Consider the following 17,808-nt stretch of genomic DNA (forward strand, 5'->3'; position numbering starts at 1 on the left):
GTATTGGTGGAAATGGGTAATATTGCATTCTTGATGTCATTTTCAAAATTTCTGGTATGTTACTGCTAATATACAAATCATTTGGTTCTCTAATCAATGTAATAAATTGACTGACTCGTCGATTATTAGGCAGTGACGGTAATGGAGTTTGAACAGTTTCTTTTTCACCAGCAAAAGTGAAGATATGTAAGCTAATATTCTGGAATTATTCTAATACACACTAAAATAAAAGATATGGCAACATTTCACCGCTAAAAATATTTATATTCATATGAAAATGTATTATTCATGCTTGAGATAAGTTTCAAACTTCACCAACTTTGTGAAATTGGGATTAAACTTAACTACATATTAATTACTAGAAAATCAGTATTACGTATATAGCACAATATACAAGAAATACTTAAATTCTAAATGCGCTAAAAATGAATGATACGATGCATTTGATCAAACGAAAAGTGTGTTTGAAAAGGGTTATCAGCACAATTATAAGAAAATTTTATAACTTATGACGTAATTCGAAATATATTTCAGGATATCGAATTATATGGTTATAGAGAATCTGTGTGACGATATACTTTTTAAGAACATATGCTTCATTTATTAAGTAAATCAAATTATATATATATATATATATATAGTATTAAAATCATGCTCAACTTTGTTAATTTGTTATCTTTCAAAAAGTATTTAGCGTGTAAGGCGTGCGACTCGTAATCCTAGGGTCGCGGGTTCGCGCCCGCGTCGCGCTAAACATGCTCGCCCTCCCAGCCGTGGGGGTGTATAATGTGACGGTCAATCCACTATTCGTTGGTGAAAGAGTAGCCCAAGAGTTGGCGGTGGGTGATGATGACTAGCTGCCTTCCCTCTAGTCTTACACTGCTAAATTAGGGACGGCTAGCACAGATAGCCCTCGAGTAGCTTTGTGCGAAATTCCCAAACAAACAAACAAAAAGTATTATTTGCGAGGAGTTATTAACAAACTTTTTAAATATTAATATTTTTGCTCTAGGAAAGTTAAATGTGGTTCATCCTAAAGGTGTCCAGTTGCATTGTACGAGAGTTGTCAGAAAAGTTCATGACCTGGTTAAGTTTAAAAAAAAAAAAAAAGAAAGAAATATTAACTGTAAACCTTTTTATGAGTAAACAACACATATAATTTTATTTTTTTTTCGGAATTTTGGAAGAAAGAAGTGACCAGTGACCAGAAAATCGAACTGGGTGCTGATAGCTAATAGTTTGTTAAAATGAAAACAACATCGCAAGAAATCTACTAGGATATGGAAGCATGTACGTTTCTTATAGCAAAGCCACATCAGGCTATCTGCTTAGTTAACCGAGGGGAAAGACGTGGAATCAACATTAGGAAAGCGTGATCCGGCGTATCATACAGTACAAAAGTGGTGTAATGAATGTAAGTAAGGTGGACAATCTTTTACCTATTTTTAAAGAAACTTTCAAATTAGAAATACAATAATGAATTATATTCGTATTTATTATTTTGTTTGTTTGTTTGTTTGTTTTGGGAATTTCGCACAAAGCTACACGAGGGCTATCTGTGCTAGCCGTCCCTAATTTAGCAGTGTAAGACTAGAGGGAAGGCAGCTAGTTATCACCACCCACCGCCAACTCTTGGGCTACTCTTTTACCAACGAATAGTGGGATTGACCGTCACATTATACACCCCCACGGCTGGGAGGGCGAGCATGTTTAGCGCGACGCGGGCGCGAACCCGCGACCCTCGGATTACGAGTCGCACGCCTTACGCGCTAGGCCATGCCAGGCCATATTTATTATTAAAATATAAATAATTATTTAATATTATAGAGGGCAGGTAACGCGATATAATGTCATGGCGTCTGCTACAGGAGTAAAGCAGGGTTCAGCCTGGATTCAAAAGAAAATTAATCTTCGCCCTGTGCAACGAGGATGTCATTTGATAACCGATGAAATTTTGAAAGAAATTCCAGAACTTACCAGGTTCGACGTTGGACTTTTTCATGTTCAAAGTAGGCTTTAACTATTTCCAAGTGCAGTTTGATCCCGTACTGTAGGCTGTACTTACTCAGATTCCAAATTATTGTCTAATTAACTTATTAAATAATGTTTGTACAGTATTATTATTGTTGATACCAATAGATATGTTACTATATAGTAAAAGTACTTAATTAATCCGATAAGTCTTACCTTGGTTATGATAAGACCTCAACTCCCCATGCTAGTCTTTACTAGTGTAGGTATCTTAGAAGTTAGATAATATAAAACATGGGAAGAAAATTGTATTCAAAATTGAAATTTTGCAAGATACGTTTTTAATTTTTCAATTTATAATGGTAGAAATTCGGATTAAAACTAGTAAATGAAGTACATCTACCATACAACATAATGCATGCTATTTGTAATGAATAAATTACTTAAGGCCAAGTAGAAGAAAAACAATATATTTAGCATCCCTTTCCACTTTTTTGCAGCCGACTTCCCATATTTTCTCGTTTTAGAATTATCGTTTTTGATCATACAGAAAAATAATTCATTAAAGAAAAAATGGGAGGAATATAGTTGATTTATTTTGCCCTTTTTCATTATTTGTCATGAATTGTGTGTTTTTGATGAAAAAATGAAAGAAAGAATTATGTTTGGCACATACTCTCTAGAAACAAGCAACAATCATGAAAAAAAGAACCTTCTACCTTTTTTTTTTGAAACTTCAGAAGCAAAACAAGTTGTTTTTTTTAAACTTAGCTTAACTTAGTTTTTATATTTGTACCTCAAAATGGCTGGTATGGGTGTTAACACTTTTATTGATAAGCAGAGAACAATGTTTCAACCTTCCTAGGTCATCTTCAGGTTAACAAAAAGAGTTTGAAACTGACCATTGCCAGACACACACAACATTCCAGAAAACACCACATTTATTCAAAAACCAAGTACAACACTAAAGTCCATATTATGTAAAAATTACACTGACAAACACAATACCAACATAATTCATAAAATGCAATGCAACAACTGTCACAACTTCTATATTGGAAAACAAGCAGAAAAATGAAAACTAGATTCAAAGAACACAAAAAAACATCACACAATTTTGAACATTTCAAGTCAAATAAACACAACATAACCATAAAAAAACTTCCAGATACTAAATAGGGAAACAAATGCAAAATCAATGAAGCTCTACTTATACAGCAACTAAAATCAATATAAAGGAACACCTTTATACCGATACTAATTAATGATCTAACATCCAACTGTAACACCCCCTACAATCCTGTACCCATTTATACTTCCGTCCATAAGAGGTGTCTGGCAACAGACAGTTGCAAATTCTCTTTGTTAACCTGAAGATGACCTAGGAAGGTTGAAACATTGTTCTTTCCTTATCAACAAAAGTGTTAATACCCATACCACCCATTTTGAGATAGTTTTATTTCAAGTGGATTTCTCATCATCAAGTTTTTAAATTTAATAAGCCATTTATCATTTAAAAGTATTTACTCTTTATTCATATATTAGAAGTTAAAAATAACATGGACAATTAAGGCTTTATACTTATTTGCAAAGAAAACAAACAAAAACATGAAAAGTTGAGGCCTTCATCATGAACCTTATGTTTGGATATGTTTTCAATTTCAATCTAATTTCTTTATGCCAATTATTGAAGAATTTTGTTTACTATTTATGTGATGTAGGATAATATAGCATATTATCTGTGTAATGAAAAGGAATATGAAATGTATTACTATAAATTTGATTATGACAAACTTGAAGAATTTAAAGGAAAAATATAGTATTAGCATGTGAAACAGTTTGTATAATTTAATTTTTAAAGTAAAAAATTGTCCAAGGAGTTATTTCAAAAATGATTATTTATTACCAATGTAGCAGCAGTTTCTATTGTTTAGTGTGTTAAAAACTGTACTATGGAGTGTAAAATTGTTTTTAATTTTTAATTTTCCTTCCCCCATACAAAAATTGAACCATTTTGGTAGAATAAAAATACCCTTTTGAAACTAAGATTTTGTTTGGGAAAATGATCCATCAAACTCTTTGTAAATTATAATATAGTAAATTTTAAATGAACCTGCAAATTTATGTTATTAATTTAATTTTTTATTAAATTTATTTGTGCATTTTAATTGAAGTAACAGTAGTTTCTGAAAATATTTTTATAGTGCATGATGTAATTTCAGACATTTTATTCCTGTACATTTCAGCACTATCATGAGCTCATACATGACTAAGTTTACTACTATGAAATAGAAAAAACAGACAGTCATAACAGTTGATGACTTTGATATTTTCTGATTAACTGATTGGCTAATTACAAAAAAAAACAAATGAAAAATACATATACACACACCATGTTATATGAAATATTCCCATTTTACATATGTAATGAAATCACCATGTAAGAATAGATAATGCATTAATTTGACAGTTTAAAACTTTATAACTTTTGACATGATGTAATATGAAGTAGTTGTTAATCAGCTTGTAACAGATTACACTACTAACTGTTTACACAAGTAATATATTACAAGATGATTATTTTACAGACTAAACACTGTTTGCTGTTGATATACATGCATTATGTGTATAGTAATATTATTCTCAGATGCATGCAGTGTAATATTTATTCACATTTAGTTATATAATTTTTATCTTAATTTTTGCTATTATCTTCAAATGTTATTCAGTGTTTAGTTTAGTATTTCATTCTTGAGGTAATTTTTCCAAAATTAAAATCATAATAATCTATGACTTTGTACTGGAAATGTTATAGTAAAGCCAAATAATCTTGCTATAAGGTTACATTTACTTTTTTATCTAATGAGTTAAAAGCTTTTAATAGTATATCATCTTGTGGTTACTTTAGTGAAGGTGTAGAGTCATTTAATCTTATTTATGGAGCAGTATTCAAGGCATTCTGGAAGTCAAAATTGCAAACATCTTCCTTTTTTAAATTTCTGTTACCTTTATATTTATTTTAAAGCTTTCTTCTGATACATTTCTCATAAATCAAATTTTTAATGACTTAATTCACACTTTATTTTCATTATGATTTACTGACAAGTTTCATTTTTATTCTGTAATGCTTCTGATCCTACATATACTTATTTTTTTTCTCTCCTCCTCCATTTGAACTGCAAAAGTTTTTATAATTCCTTTACACATTAAGTTAGTTTTTGCCCATAAAACATTATTAGGTTATTTTAAGAATAGTTATATTTATCTTTATGGTAATTTAAATGTATATTTTAAAACAATTTTGTAATTATTCGAAATTATTAAATTTGTATTTATTTTTAAAAATTACATTTACTTATAATCCTAATGCAATTTTTAACCTGAAAGATTTGAATGATATGCAAGTTATTTCATAAGTATTTGAACTGTCTTTGTTCAGTGTCTGAATATAGTGAATATTTATAATGTCATCTTAGTATTTGACCATTTACTTTTCAGTAATGCATACTTCTGCTAGCCTGGCTCTAAATGAGGTGAGTGAACTTATAGTTTTTGCTTTTCTGAAACACTAATCAACTCCTGTACACTGTTGAGTCATGGTTAACTGAAGCAAGTGTATATCATTATATAATATTAACAGGCTTAAAAGGATAAATACAAATTATTGAAGTAAATAGAACTGAGGAATCACAGAAAGGGAAAGGAAAAAAATCAACCTAAAGTATTAAAGTTTGTTTTTATTCATAATTATTCTGAACTGATAACTCTTTAATTTTATTTAATAATAGCAGTTTAAGATAGATATGCAGCTTTCATGACTATCTATTAATAATATGTTAGCCTAACAAAAGTATCATGTATGAGTAATAAAGATATGTAAATGCTGTAACATTTGTATCTTAAAAGTTATCATTTTCCTAAAGTGAACAATAGATCTTTCAGTTGATGCGCATTCTTGCGAATATTACAGAATGAAAATTTGACTTTTGCTACCTGGGCATCAGAAAATTCATAAATCAGTAAAGTCAAAGGGCATTGATTTTTTTTTCTAAGCAACATAAATTATTACATGGATTACATTTATTCTTTTCTTTTCTGATTTTTTATTTTTTGTGCTTTGTCATCTGCTGTTACTTCATACTTTCAGTGGAAGCACTAAGCATTTTCTGCATGCATATTTTGCAGTGTGTCTGACATAATATGTGTCACAACTCAGATGTAGCAATAATTATTTACAGAATGAGGTGTCAGTTTAATATATTATTCATATTTTAGATTTTGCATGCACATACCAAGCTTACAAAAATTTTGTAAATTTTGGGTTATTATATAATGAAAAAAAAGTCATAGCATTTTATTCTGCTAGAAAGATGTGTGTTGAAAATTTATCCTATTATTGTTTAAATAGTGAATTCCAAAATGTACCTTTGTTCACGTTACGGGTATTATTTAACTGCTAGGTTTTTTTACCATTGCCAATATAACCATTGGTCTGATTTTTTTTTCTTGCTGGCTCTAATCTTTTATTCCTTACTTAATTGTCCTTAGTGATTTTATGTCTCCTGACACTTTTCACTTACATCAGTGCACACACTATCTTGATACTGTATATGAATACCTCCTCAGGTAATATTGTCAATTTTCTCAACAAAGCATTCACTTATGGGTTTCTCTGTCATATGACTATTGAAGATACTTTAAGTGTTTTTCATGCTACCTATTTAATTTTTGTCAAAATAAAAAAAAGTATACTGTAATCCAATTTACAGTATGCATTCCTGTATTTATTTATCCAGCACAAAAGCAAATAAAGTCTAATATCTAATATCTAACATTCCTCATGAATTAAGGGAGAGTCATTCTTAGTTGAGGTTGTCTATGACCTTATATGTAGTGAGATGGAGGGATACATTCAGGACAGTTGTGTTTCTATAGGGTGATAGGCTTTGAGACTGCACTTGGTAGGTGATCCTGGACATCCTGGAGAAATTTAGATATACTTTTTCCACCACCTTCCTTTACTCTGTCAGCTTCTCATTGAAGTGAATTTAGATTATCCACTTTTAGCTGCTTTTCTTCTATTTGTGCATCAATTACATGATGTTTTGGATCTTTTGAATCAGAGCCTTCTTTGATAGCAGAAAGGCTTGAGGGTGATATTACAGCTCATGCAGGCATATTCACTGTTCAGTTACATGAAGGGATACTATGCCTTGTCTGCTACATTTGTCAGAACAATATGCTTTCACCTACCACTGCCACGTGGAAGTATAGTTAGACTTTCAAAGAATAGATCTGCTCCTGGAAACATGAGGTTTTAGAATGGAGCATGTGACGAATCTGAATGGATCACAATTTTCTAGGATTTGTATTACCCTAAATAAGGTACTGAGATATTTATCATCCCTACATGTTTATTTAGGAAGCATGTTCTCAATTGCCACATCACTTTTATGATGATTTGGAACCATTATTAGCATACATTGTTTGATTTGATTGTCAGTTTTTAAACTTTTCCTAGTATCTTGGCTGGTATGTTGTTGGGACCTGTTGGATAGAGATGAGTTGTTGGAAGGCATTCAGCTACCTACTTTTGCCTTTCTTATATATGTGAGGTCCTTTTCTCCAACCATTGATTTTGTAGGCATTCCAGTCTTTGGATTAAAGGGTTGATGTTGCCCATCTACATTTATACCTGTCGTCATTTTTGCAACTTTTCTCAACTCCTAGATGGGTCATAGTTTCACCCTTGCTCAGTATCCTAACATCAGCTTCTTGATCCATGGGAACCTGTCTCATTCTCTATGTTAGACTATTTGAATGGCCATGATAAACATATCAACAGTGGTGTGTTATGTGGAGGTTGAACCCATTTTGTCTATACATGCCAACCATAGCTCAATTTTTGATTCTTTGACAACAGTTTTGCATCTTCCATAGTCTCCCTGTATAAGGCAGCCTTTTCAGCTACATTTCAGGACTCAAAGAGACAGTATTTCCTTGAGTCTTCAGTGCTCTTTGATCTTCTCAAGCTGTTTTGGTGACCTAACCTGGATGTAAATGTGATGGTGCATGCTTGTTTTCATCATCTGTTTAAGTCCTTAGCCTCATGTACTACATATTGCTTTTCTCTTAAGATTTACTTTTTATTGCTGCTGGCCTGCAAATTTTGTCAGGCATAATTGTGTGCATTATACATGCACAGGACACTTTACCATTGTACCTATGTCTTCTATATCCAGACAGATGTGTCTTATCTGTGACACTGCAGCCAGATAAGGTGATAAATTAATTTCCCCAATTCATCTGACTGCTATTTTTAATCTCTATGACCAGTTGGATTCTGATCATTTTATATGTCAAGTAAAGGCCTTTAAATGTCATTGTTACACACACTAAAGCTTTTGTAGGTGCTAGACAATGGTTTGTTATTCATTGTGAACCTTCAGTTTCATTGGATTTATCCCTAACTATCTTGACAAGGTTGGTACAAAGACTGATCCATAATGGTTATTCTGGGCTCTGTTTGGAAGTGAGGAGACTTCTGTGAGTCGTGGTTCTTCATATTTGTCACATTTCTCTGTCCTTAGCAGCCTGGCTGAATTTCCTGCATGAGAACATTGTACGAGTTGGTACGTGGACGTCTCCAATACTTTAATCTCACATTATTTGCATAATCTGACATCTTCCTGTGATAGTTTTTGACTGCTCCCTGTAGCTATCCATTAGGTTATACAGAGATATGAGTATTTTTGTTACTAATCTCTCCTTTCCAGATCCTTCACCTCTTTTACACAGGATCCCATTGTGTGGCAATTGTTGCTCAGTTAAGTGTGCTTTTACCAAACAGATCCACACTAGCAACCACTAACACAATGTTATTTATCTTGGTTGCAACAGGGTATGTGAAAATGAGGTGTTCCATAAGACCATTTACAGGCAGACTTGGTGGTATTACAGTACCATGCTGGACTGCCACTCATGGACTATCATGAGTAAAGCAAAATGGGATTCTATCCATCCATGCTGATCAGCATTGTTCCTCAATATTCCAGTTAAACATTACCCCTTCCCATATTCTTAATGGAAGATAGAGGTTATTTCTACAGTGTTGAAGTGACTTTTCTCCACTCTTGGAAAAAAGTGTGAAATTTGGGGTCCTCCTACCTAGTATCTTAGATGTTTTTTCCAGATGTCAATAGGAGAAGCAGTAGCTTATACAGGAGTCTATTCATAATACTGGTTCAGTTGGGTTGAGCATGACCCTTCATTTTGATCAGTATTGATACAGTACATTGTTCTTGGAAGAAGTGCCATTCATAATTCCAAGTGCAGAATGATCCCATCCTGGTTCTTTGATTGAGCATGTGTTGTTCCACATCTTCCCCATAATTATGGAAGAGAATTTTTCCTTCCCTACACTCCATACCAGATGATTTCTGTTTCTTCAAGTTGAGTATGGCATGCAGAACCCCATCATTCCAAGTCTTAGATGTTGCCTTTTGAACTTTGGTTGAGAAAAGGGATTGTTCCTTTTAGCATTGTTTACTTTTTTGTCATGATTCAGGTGGCTTGGAAAGTATCACTCTATAGTTGCAGGTTGGGATCCACTTACAAATATACCTCTTTTATGTCCAAATGCCCTAACCACCAACTTGGGATTTAGGGATCATGGCCCTATAATTCCAACACCAAGTAGTGGGACCTTGGTTACCTGGTTGGGGCCTGGTCAGTGGTGATGGTGGATCACATAACCTTCCACTCACATTATATGATTTAGGTTTTAGATGAAGAGCGTACCTGTTTTGGATATAGTGTGGTTTCCCCACTAGGGTGCTAATTTTATGTTGGTATGAGTATGATCTATGCAGACATATTTTGTATGGATAATGCCTTTATCTTCCTTCCACCTTATCAATGCAGGATTCTAGCTGCAGAGTGAGTAGAGGTGTGTTTTAAAATTAAAATTTTCTTAAATTGAAATTGTATTTCTAATAATACTTACCTCCTTTCACACTCCCCCATATTTCCTCCCCACTTGTGTTGGAGATTGTGGATTGAGTCAGTCTACAAAAAGTGACTATTATCTGAAGGAGGTACTTGTATACACTACGAAAATGGAGGGTACATTGATGGAGGTAGAGAGTGTCATGAGACAGATATCAGCAAGGGTAGTTAAGTAGGAAATAAAAGTTTGGAACAAGTGAGAAAGAAATCATATCAATGTTTAGATGGGCAAAAATAAAGAAAACCTAGCAATAATAACTGTAGTGTGAGTGAAGGTAAGTTTTATTGGAAATACATTTTTGATTTAACAGAATGTTAACTTCCTCTGCTTCAAAGATTTTTTGACTGAATTGTTGCAGTCCTATTATTAATGAATAATAAAATAATATTTTTTTATTGCAGAATTGGGATCCAGATGTTCGGTAAGTAATTATGCTAATCTACAAGATTAATAAGTTTTACCACATTGTGTTTTTCTATTAGTTTGTTTTATTTAGACTTTAATATTTTACTCAATGTTAACTTATTTAGTTATGTTTTGAATTGTAATGTGTCCTTCCAGGAATTGAATCAGACAGTTACTGATTTATCTGTTTTTGCAAAGACATTAAATTTCTAATATACTACATATTGTTTTGCAGGGGAATGATAGATGAACTTCATTAGACTCACACTTATTAAGGGCCATTTTCATTATAAAAAGGAAAAGCCATAAAGTAAAAGAAAAAATATAGAAGACATTATGAAATGAAAGTTAAATGTAGTTAAGAATTATATAGCTTGAATATGGAAATCTTAATCTGACACAATTTTCACACAATCCATAAATAAATGGATATACCATAGCAATAAAACATTACAAAAAGAAAGGAAAAAATTCAGCAATCAGTCTTCAGCAGAGAATTTTAAATTATTTATAAGTGGGTTCAAGAACAAATCTTTACTTTCTTTTTAAACTATGTAATTATCTGCTTTAGATATTAAAATAATACTTATAGAATTTAAGTAGAATATATGTAAAACATTTTCTAGTATTGTGTGGCATTGTTTTGTGGGTCATGTAGGCTGAATAATTATAGATAAGTTAATTAAAAAAATTAGTATACAGAATTAGAATGTAAAACTCAAAGCTTGAATGATTACTTTCTTAGTACATTGAAACTTCTAAACTATTGCCCTTAAACTAGTGTTATTTGCTAACTGTAAATACATTTATTGGCCAATTGAACTATGTATGTATATTTTAAAAATATTAATAACCCATCAGGTATCAAGTATCATTATCATATAAGGTTGAACTCTGTGACTTTAGTTGAAACATTTTACAGTATCATACATGTAATGCATATGATGACCTTAAAGACAGACAGATTTAATGTCATGATACTTCATGCAGGAAAGAATACTTTGAGTACCAGCATATTCTTACTTAAATATATTAAATATTAGTAGATGTTTGTTTGTTTTGTATTTACAAAGTGCTATTCTTTTTTATGTACTAAAAAATAGTTTTTTTGAGTAGAGCATAATTTAAAAACTTAAAGTTTAGACAGTCTTAACTGGAGGCTAATACCTATTTTGAATGGAGCTCATAGTGTAAATGTTACATGTGTTAACAAATAATGCTGCTCTGTATGTTTGGACTTGAAATTAATGTTCTTAATTTTGATTTATTATTTGTAAACTGTAATGAATTATTTTAAGTATCTGGTGTATTATTGTGTAAACTTTAATGCTAGTCTGTCAGAGGAATACATTAATGGCCCTGTCTTTTAAGTTCTGTTTGGAATGATATATGAGCTACTGTAATTATCCTTTTGAAATATTAATTTCTAGACAGTAAAGTACATTTTGTGTTTTGAAATAATTTTTTGTTGTTATGACATTTTCAAGTGGTGGCAGTAATTTTCTTTTGTTTTGTTTTTTGTCACAGGCAAGATGTTGAGATGTTTCTAACCCAGTTGGTACCAGAAGTAAGATTACAGTTGTTTTGTAATTTTATTACCAAACATACTTAGTACAGTATAACATTAAATAACAAAACAGAAGAATAAATGATGCAATTTTACTAATGTCAATACATAAAGTATGTGTATTTGCAATGTTTTGGCCTTAGTCTCATTTCAGACACAAGATACTTGTTATCAAGAACTATTAGGCCTAATAATCAAAACATAGACAATAAAAAAATAAAGTGCATTGAAAGTAGTTAAAAGCTTTATTATTTGAATATTATTTTACTTGTATATGAGGACTAATACTGTTTAAGACTCTTGATGACGAGAAACCCACTTGAAATAAAAATGTATCTAAGAAAATCTGGTAGAGGTATTAACACTTTTATTGATAAGCAGAGAACAATGTTTCAACCTTCCTAGCTCATCATCAGGTTAACAAAGAGATAGTTTGTAACCGACTGTTGCAGGGCACATTTTAGGTATGAGAGTACCCCACACTCGTTTATACTCTCGTCCCTAATACATGTGCCTGGCAATTGTCACTTGCAAACTCTCTCTTTGTTAACCTGAAGATGACCTAAGTTGTTCTCTGCTTACTGATAAAAATGTTAATATCCATACCAGCTGTTCTGAGATGCACGGTTTAAGACTATATAGGATAATGTAATTACACTTCTTAAGTTAAAATAAAATGGATAAATTTATAAGATTATGAAACAGAAAACATTATTTAGTTTGTAGGCTGCTTGTGTTTTTTCAGAAACGTCATATTATTATACAGTATACATTTTGTATCAACCAATAAAGAAAATGTTTTGGTTTGCCTACAGACTTGTGTTATTTTTGTAAAATTCATAATACCAAAGGTTCATAAATATCGTAATTATTGGATAGAAATAAAAAAGTTTCAGACATGAAATTTAACTTTTTGGTATAATATTACACACTTACTGTACTCTTCATTTCCACTTATATGTGTATTGCGTAGTTATTTATATACACACACTGCATAATAGTTAAAAACTTGAAAAAGTGTAGGGTATTATTTATTTAGTTTTCTATGAATGAAGTGTCTCAATTTTGAAGGCTGTCTTCAGATAGAGAGTGCTTTTCACAGATGTTTGTTTTATTAATGCTTTCAAATTTTATGTATTCTAAATTTGTGTTAGAAAAAGCTTCTTGAGCCTTTACAATTATAATTTAAATTTTCTGTATTCATAGTATAAAAAGCTGCAAAGTACCATGTGCTTTATAATTAAGTACTTGAAATTGGCTTTAAAACATTTTGTATACAACATGTAGATTTTGTGTTAGATACTATGAAAAATGATTTTAAACTGTTAAAAGTTATTAAGTTAGATAATATATTTTGTTTTCATTTATAATGGATAACAAATATTAATTAATGAATAAAAATTATTCACGTTAGCAAAGATTGTTTTTCTGACTATTTTAAGTCATTTTATGAAACTGTTATTTCAGAAAAGTAAATTCATTGCCTTTGTTTCTATAGATGAACTATGTGTATCTCTATAGAAAAATGTTCTATAATATGAAACAGTTATAATGTACATCTAGCATATGCCTTGTATGTTTTACTTGAGTTATATTTTGATAATGTTGGTGGTAAATGGAAACTCAATTTGTATTCTTTGTGTATATCAAGTTCATTTCTTCTTAATGACATATGGTAGATTTAAGTTAACATAAACTCTTTGTATAATCACAAATATAATATGTGGATTTTCACAGAGTACACCTTTTCGTCATTCTTGTGAAGGTCCTGATGACATGGTAAGTTACAAGATTGTGTACAAGTGTTCAAGATAACTTTTGCCATGATATTGATTTGAGACACTACATTTTTTTGACAGGCTAATATTTGTAGATCTTAAACTTATATAATTCATTAACATAATGTTTAAGCACTTAAAACTGCATTTTTTATGACATGATAAGTGATATAAATATGTGCTTGACTTCAGTGACCCTTTTTGTTGTTAACATGAATTACCAGATAATAATGCTTATTTATTAAAGTGACATAATTCAGAATATTCTTACTGTTCTTATTAAAATATCCTTCATTTCTTTCTCAAAATCAGATTTATTCCAGAGCTTTACATTTTTTTGAAAATAATGATCTGCATTACTACACAAGAGTTACTGCAGTTTTTTTTTCTTGTACTACTGCAGCAGATTATTCTAGAAATTAAACATCTTTCAAAAAACGTCTACTTGTGGATCAGAATCTGCTAACATATTGAGTTTATTATTTTGGTCTTAGTCGAAAGAGTATTTCCAGGTAAACATACTTTGTACTTGTTTTTTTGGTTATGTTTCAAAGCTTATTTGTTGGTAAACTAGTTCTTTTGGCCCTAATTCAAGATTAGCTGCTAATCAGTAACTGTAAAAGTCTTATTCCAAAATGTATTTACCATCTGCTGGCATTATAGCTATTCTTTTACATTGGCTATGCCTATCTAAGGATTGGGTTTTGCATGCTCCAGTCTTTTATACATCACTTACATGTTCTTGATAATATCTAATTTGCAAACTTTTTCACTCTTGTCAAAGCTCCCTCTATCCCAGCACTGTATATTAGCACTCGTTTAATTAATGTATTCATTTTTTCTCTACAAAGTGTTTGTCGTGGCTTTTTCTGACAAAGTGTTACATGTCATCCCACTATGGATTTTGATTTTTTGTGCTGCCTTGAATATTTCAGTAAATTTATAATTAAAAAATAAAACAAAATTAGATGTGATATTTACAGGTATGAATATCCATATTAATGCTGTCAGTAAGACAGCTAATCCAACCTATTCCTCCTTTGTTATCTGGTGTTTTCTTCAAAGGCTTTTTAAGTTGTCTCTTTTGTTGATCCTGGGGAGAACTTAGATTCTGTTTCCTAATACTTATCTTTGCTCTGTCAGCTTCTTATGAGTCAGGTTTGGATCCCACTCCTTTTCTTCCATTAATCATTTGGATTTATGGTATTGTAGAGCTTTTTCTTTGAGTCTACTCCTCTATTATTGGTGGACTAGGAGACTTCTTTCTGTTTTTCCTGTGTTTGTGGTTCAGGCTGGGATATTTACTGTTTTATGACATGATAGGATATGTTGACCTTGTATCATCCTTATATTTTTGCTTGTTTTGGTTTTCTACCTCCTGGAAGAAGTATATTTTTGGCTGCTGACATGTTGATGATTTAAGTTGGATTTGTTGGCATGTTTGTAAGACGCTTTCTCTCCATAGGTTCTACTATATCCTGATAGGCCCTTTCTCTTTAAGTCTCTGGCAGTTAAGGAAAGGATACATCTGTCTCTGTAGTTATTTTGCCATCTGTTTATAACCTCTGCAATCAATTGTAATCTGATAATTTGTTTTGGCCTGTAAATGTTTTGAGACCCACTTTGCCCCCCTTTGTGGTGACTATCTTGATTGTATTTTCATTGGGAACCTTCAGCTTCTCTTGATTTTCACCATTTCCTTTGAGATGGATTCCCATATATCCATTTTGGTCTTTAGAAGTGAAGTATCGTCTGAGTTATGTTTCAGCAGATTCAGCATATTTGTTTTTTTCTGGCATTTCATTTACCCAATGGGGGACATTTTACAGGTTGATATTAAGACTTCTCCCAATGCATTTCTCTCATGTTCTTTATATGCTCAGGCAGTTTTCTTCTGAGAATTTTTCCCTAATCCTGGCCATTTTTAACAATATCTGCAGGAGGAGGGTTGCTTTTGCCACAATCTTGTTTCTTTATTTTCTAGTGTCCCTCACATCTTGCTTTCATTGGATCCCTCTTTGTGGCAAGTTTTGCCCAAACAGGTGTGCTTCTCTCATTCCAATTTCTCACTAGTACCAGATTTAATTAGTATTATTACTTGTTGCAACAGGCTTTGTATAAATGAGATATTCCATAAGACCACCTAAGCACTTACCAGGTGGTATTATGATATTATCATGGACTATTATGAATAAAGCTAAAGATAATTTTACCTATCCCTGCTAATCATTGGATTGAATAAATGGGGGTTGGTTTGTTTTTAAACATTTTGGGAACTTGTTTCACCTATTGCACTGTTTCCAGAGCACTGTGGAGCTGGGGAGTCTTTACCATACCCAATTTCCAGTCACTGGGGTGATGGACAGAGGCTTTTCCTTCAGAGTACCCCTCGGTGTGGATTCCTGTACATAGTGAGGGGACCTCCCAGGGAAGGTTCTGTTCTTTCTGATTACCTCTTCTGGGATCTAAACATCCACCCATGTGTTTGCCTTGCGTGGCGACCCATGAAGGGAAGGAAAGGATCCTGGTGGTTGAGGGATCCAACCCTAACACACCACTTTGGCCTTGAATTCCTGAAGATGAGCAGCCTTTGGGTGGCCCCCCTTGGGCCAATCGGCTGGTCCACTTGGGCTAGAGTCAACCAAGTACCAGATTTGGAAGTTCTCAACAAGTGTTGTGGATATTCTGTCTGATCTGGCGTTTGGGTATAGTACTGATGAAATTCTGGCATTGCTGCAGTGTCCTTGCTTGACATTGTAGTGCATCCCCTCATAGGGCTCCATGGTGGGTGGGCACCGAAATTTTCTTTTTTTCCTATGGATCCTCCTACTAAAAATTTAAGTAAAATAGTGAAAAAACGGTCAATAGGTAAATGACCACGTTTTCAACACCTGTATCACCAGTTGAACCTCATTTTCTCATCCTAAATTCTCTTTCAGAAAAACCTTTAGGGCAAATGCCCCCCTTTTTTATTCAGAAGGGACTAGAGGGACTTGCTGGCTCTCCAAAGTCAGTAAAGAAGTTTCGATCTGGAGACATATTGGTTGAAATATCCACATACCAACACAGTGAACTCCTCTTGAATTCAAAGGCAATTGGGGATGTACCTATTGAGGTTACCCCTCATGCTTCCTTGAATTCATCACGAGGAGTTATTGCTGAGAGGGATTTGAAGAACGTCCCTGAGTCAGAGATTTTTGCTGGTTTCTCCACTCGAGTTTCTGCAGTGAGGCATCTCCACTCGCAAAGATGGAGTTACACTGCTGACAAATATCCTCATTTTGACATTTACATCACCATGTGCACCTGCCACCATCAAGGCAGGTTATTTAAATTGCAGGGTACGGCCATGCATTCCAAACCCTCTCCGATGTTTCCAATGTCAGAGGTTCGGCCACTCAAAGACGTCATGTCGTGGTTCCCTGACATGTGCTCGTTGTGGTGGCAACGACCGTGATGCCTATGAGTGTAATACAGACCCACATTGTGTCAACTGCAATGGTTCTCACCCTTCCTACTTTCGTTCTTGCCCAAAATGGTTGGAGGAAAAAGAGGTGCAGCGTTTGAAAACGACTCATAACGTTAGTTATCCTGAAGCTCGGAAATTGCTGTCCACTACTTCATCTCAGACATATGCTGCTGCACTTCGTTCCACAACTACAGTGGGAGTGCAGACAGATCTCTCTGTGCCTCGAAGAGAATCGATTTCAAAACAAATGAAAAGCCTTTTGACCTCCATGGTTAAAAAGGTTGATTAATGAACTTCTACACCCATCTCTGTTCCTTCCATACATTCCAACAAACCCATGATCCATATCCTTTGGTTTCATATACAGGCATTTCTTCAGATACATCTTTTTCTCCCACCCCAAGATGCAAAACAATCATTCGATCACATTCTCAGTCACTGGAATCCCCTTCCAACAACAAAGACCTGCCCAATCGACCCAGGGCAGGATCCATGGAGGTCAATAGGCCTCCTCCGAATAAGGGCAGTAAGGAAAAAAGACGTGGTCGTAAACAGAAGGGTTCTCTAGCCACTTCGCCTACCCGTCATTAGAAATGGCCACCTTGATACA

The 17,808-nt window shown here is 33.1% G+C and overlaps 1 protein-coding gene across 1 annotated transcript in view; it reads left to right on the forward strand.

Annotated features, from left to right (window-relative positions):
• Positions 1-1,827: 1,827 nt before the first annotated feature.
• Positions 1,828-17,808, forward strand: part of LOC143246262 (UPF0047 protein YjbQ-like) — a 30,494-nt gene continuing 14,513 nt past the window's right edge. Inside the window, exons 1-5 of the mRNA XM_076492700.1 lie at positions 1,828-2,009; positions 5,470-5,504; positions 10,381-10,400; positions 11,912-11,951; positions 13,689-13,730. Of these exons, the coding sequence (XP_076348815.1) occupies positions 1,853-2,009; positions 5,470-5,504; positions 10,381-10,400; positions 11,912-11,951; positions 13,689-13,730 (294 nt within the window). The 5' untranslated portion in view covers positions 1,828-1,852. The remainder of the gene's footprint in view (positions 2,010-5,469; positions 5,505-10,380; positions 10,401-11,911; positions 11,952-13,688; positions 13,731-17,808) is intronic.

This window comes from Tachypleus tridentatus, chromosome 3 (assembly GCF_004210375.1).
Source record: "Tachypleus tridentatus isolate NWPU-2018 chromosome 3, ASM421037v1, whole genome shotgun sequence".
Taxonomy (NCBI): Eukaryota; Metazoa; Arthropoda; class Merostomata; order Xiphosura; family Limulidae; genus Tachypleus; species Tachypleus tridentatus.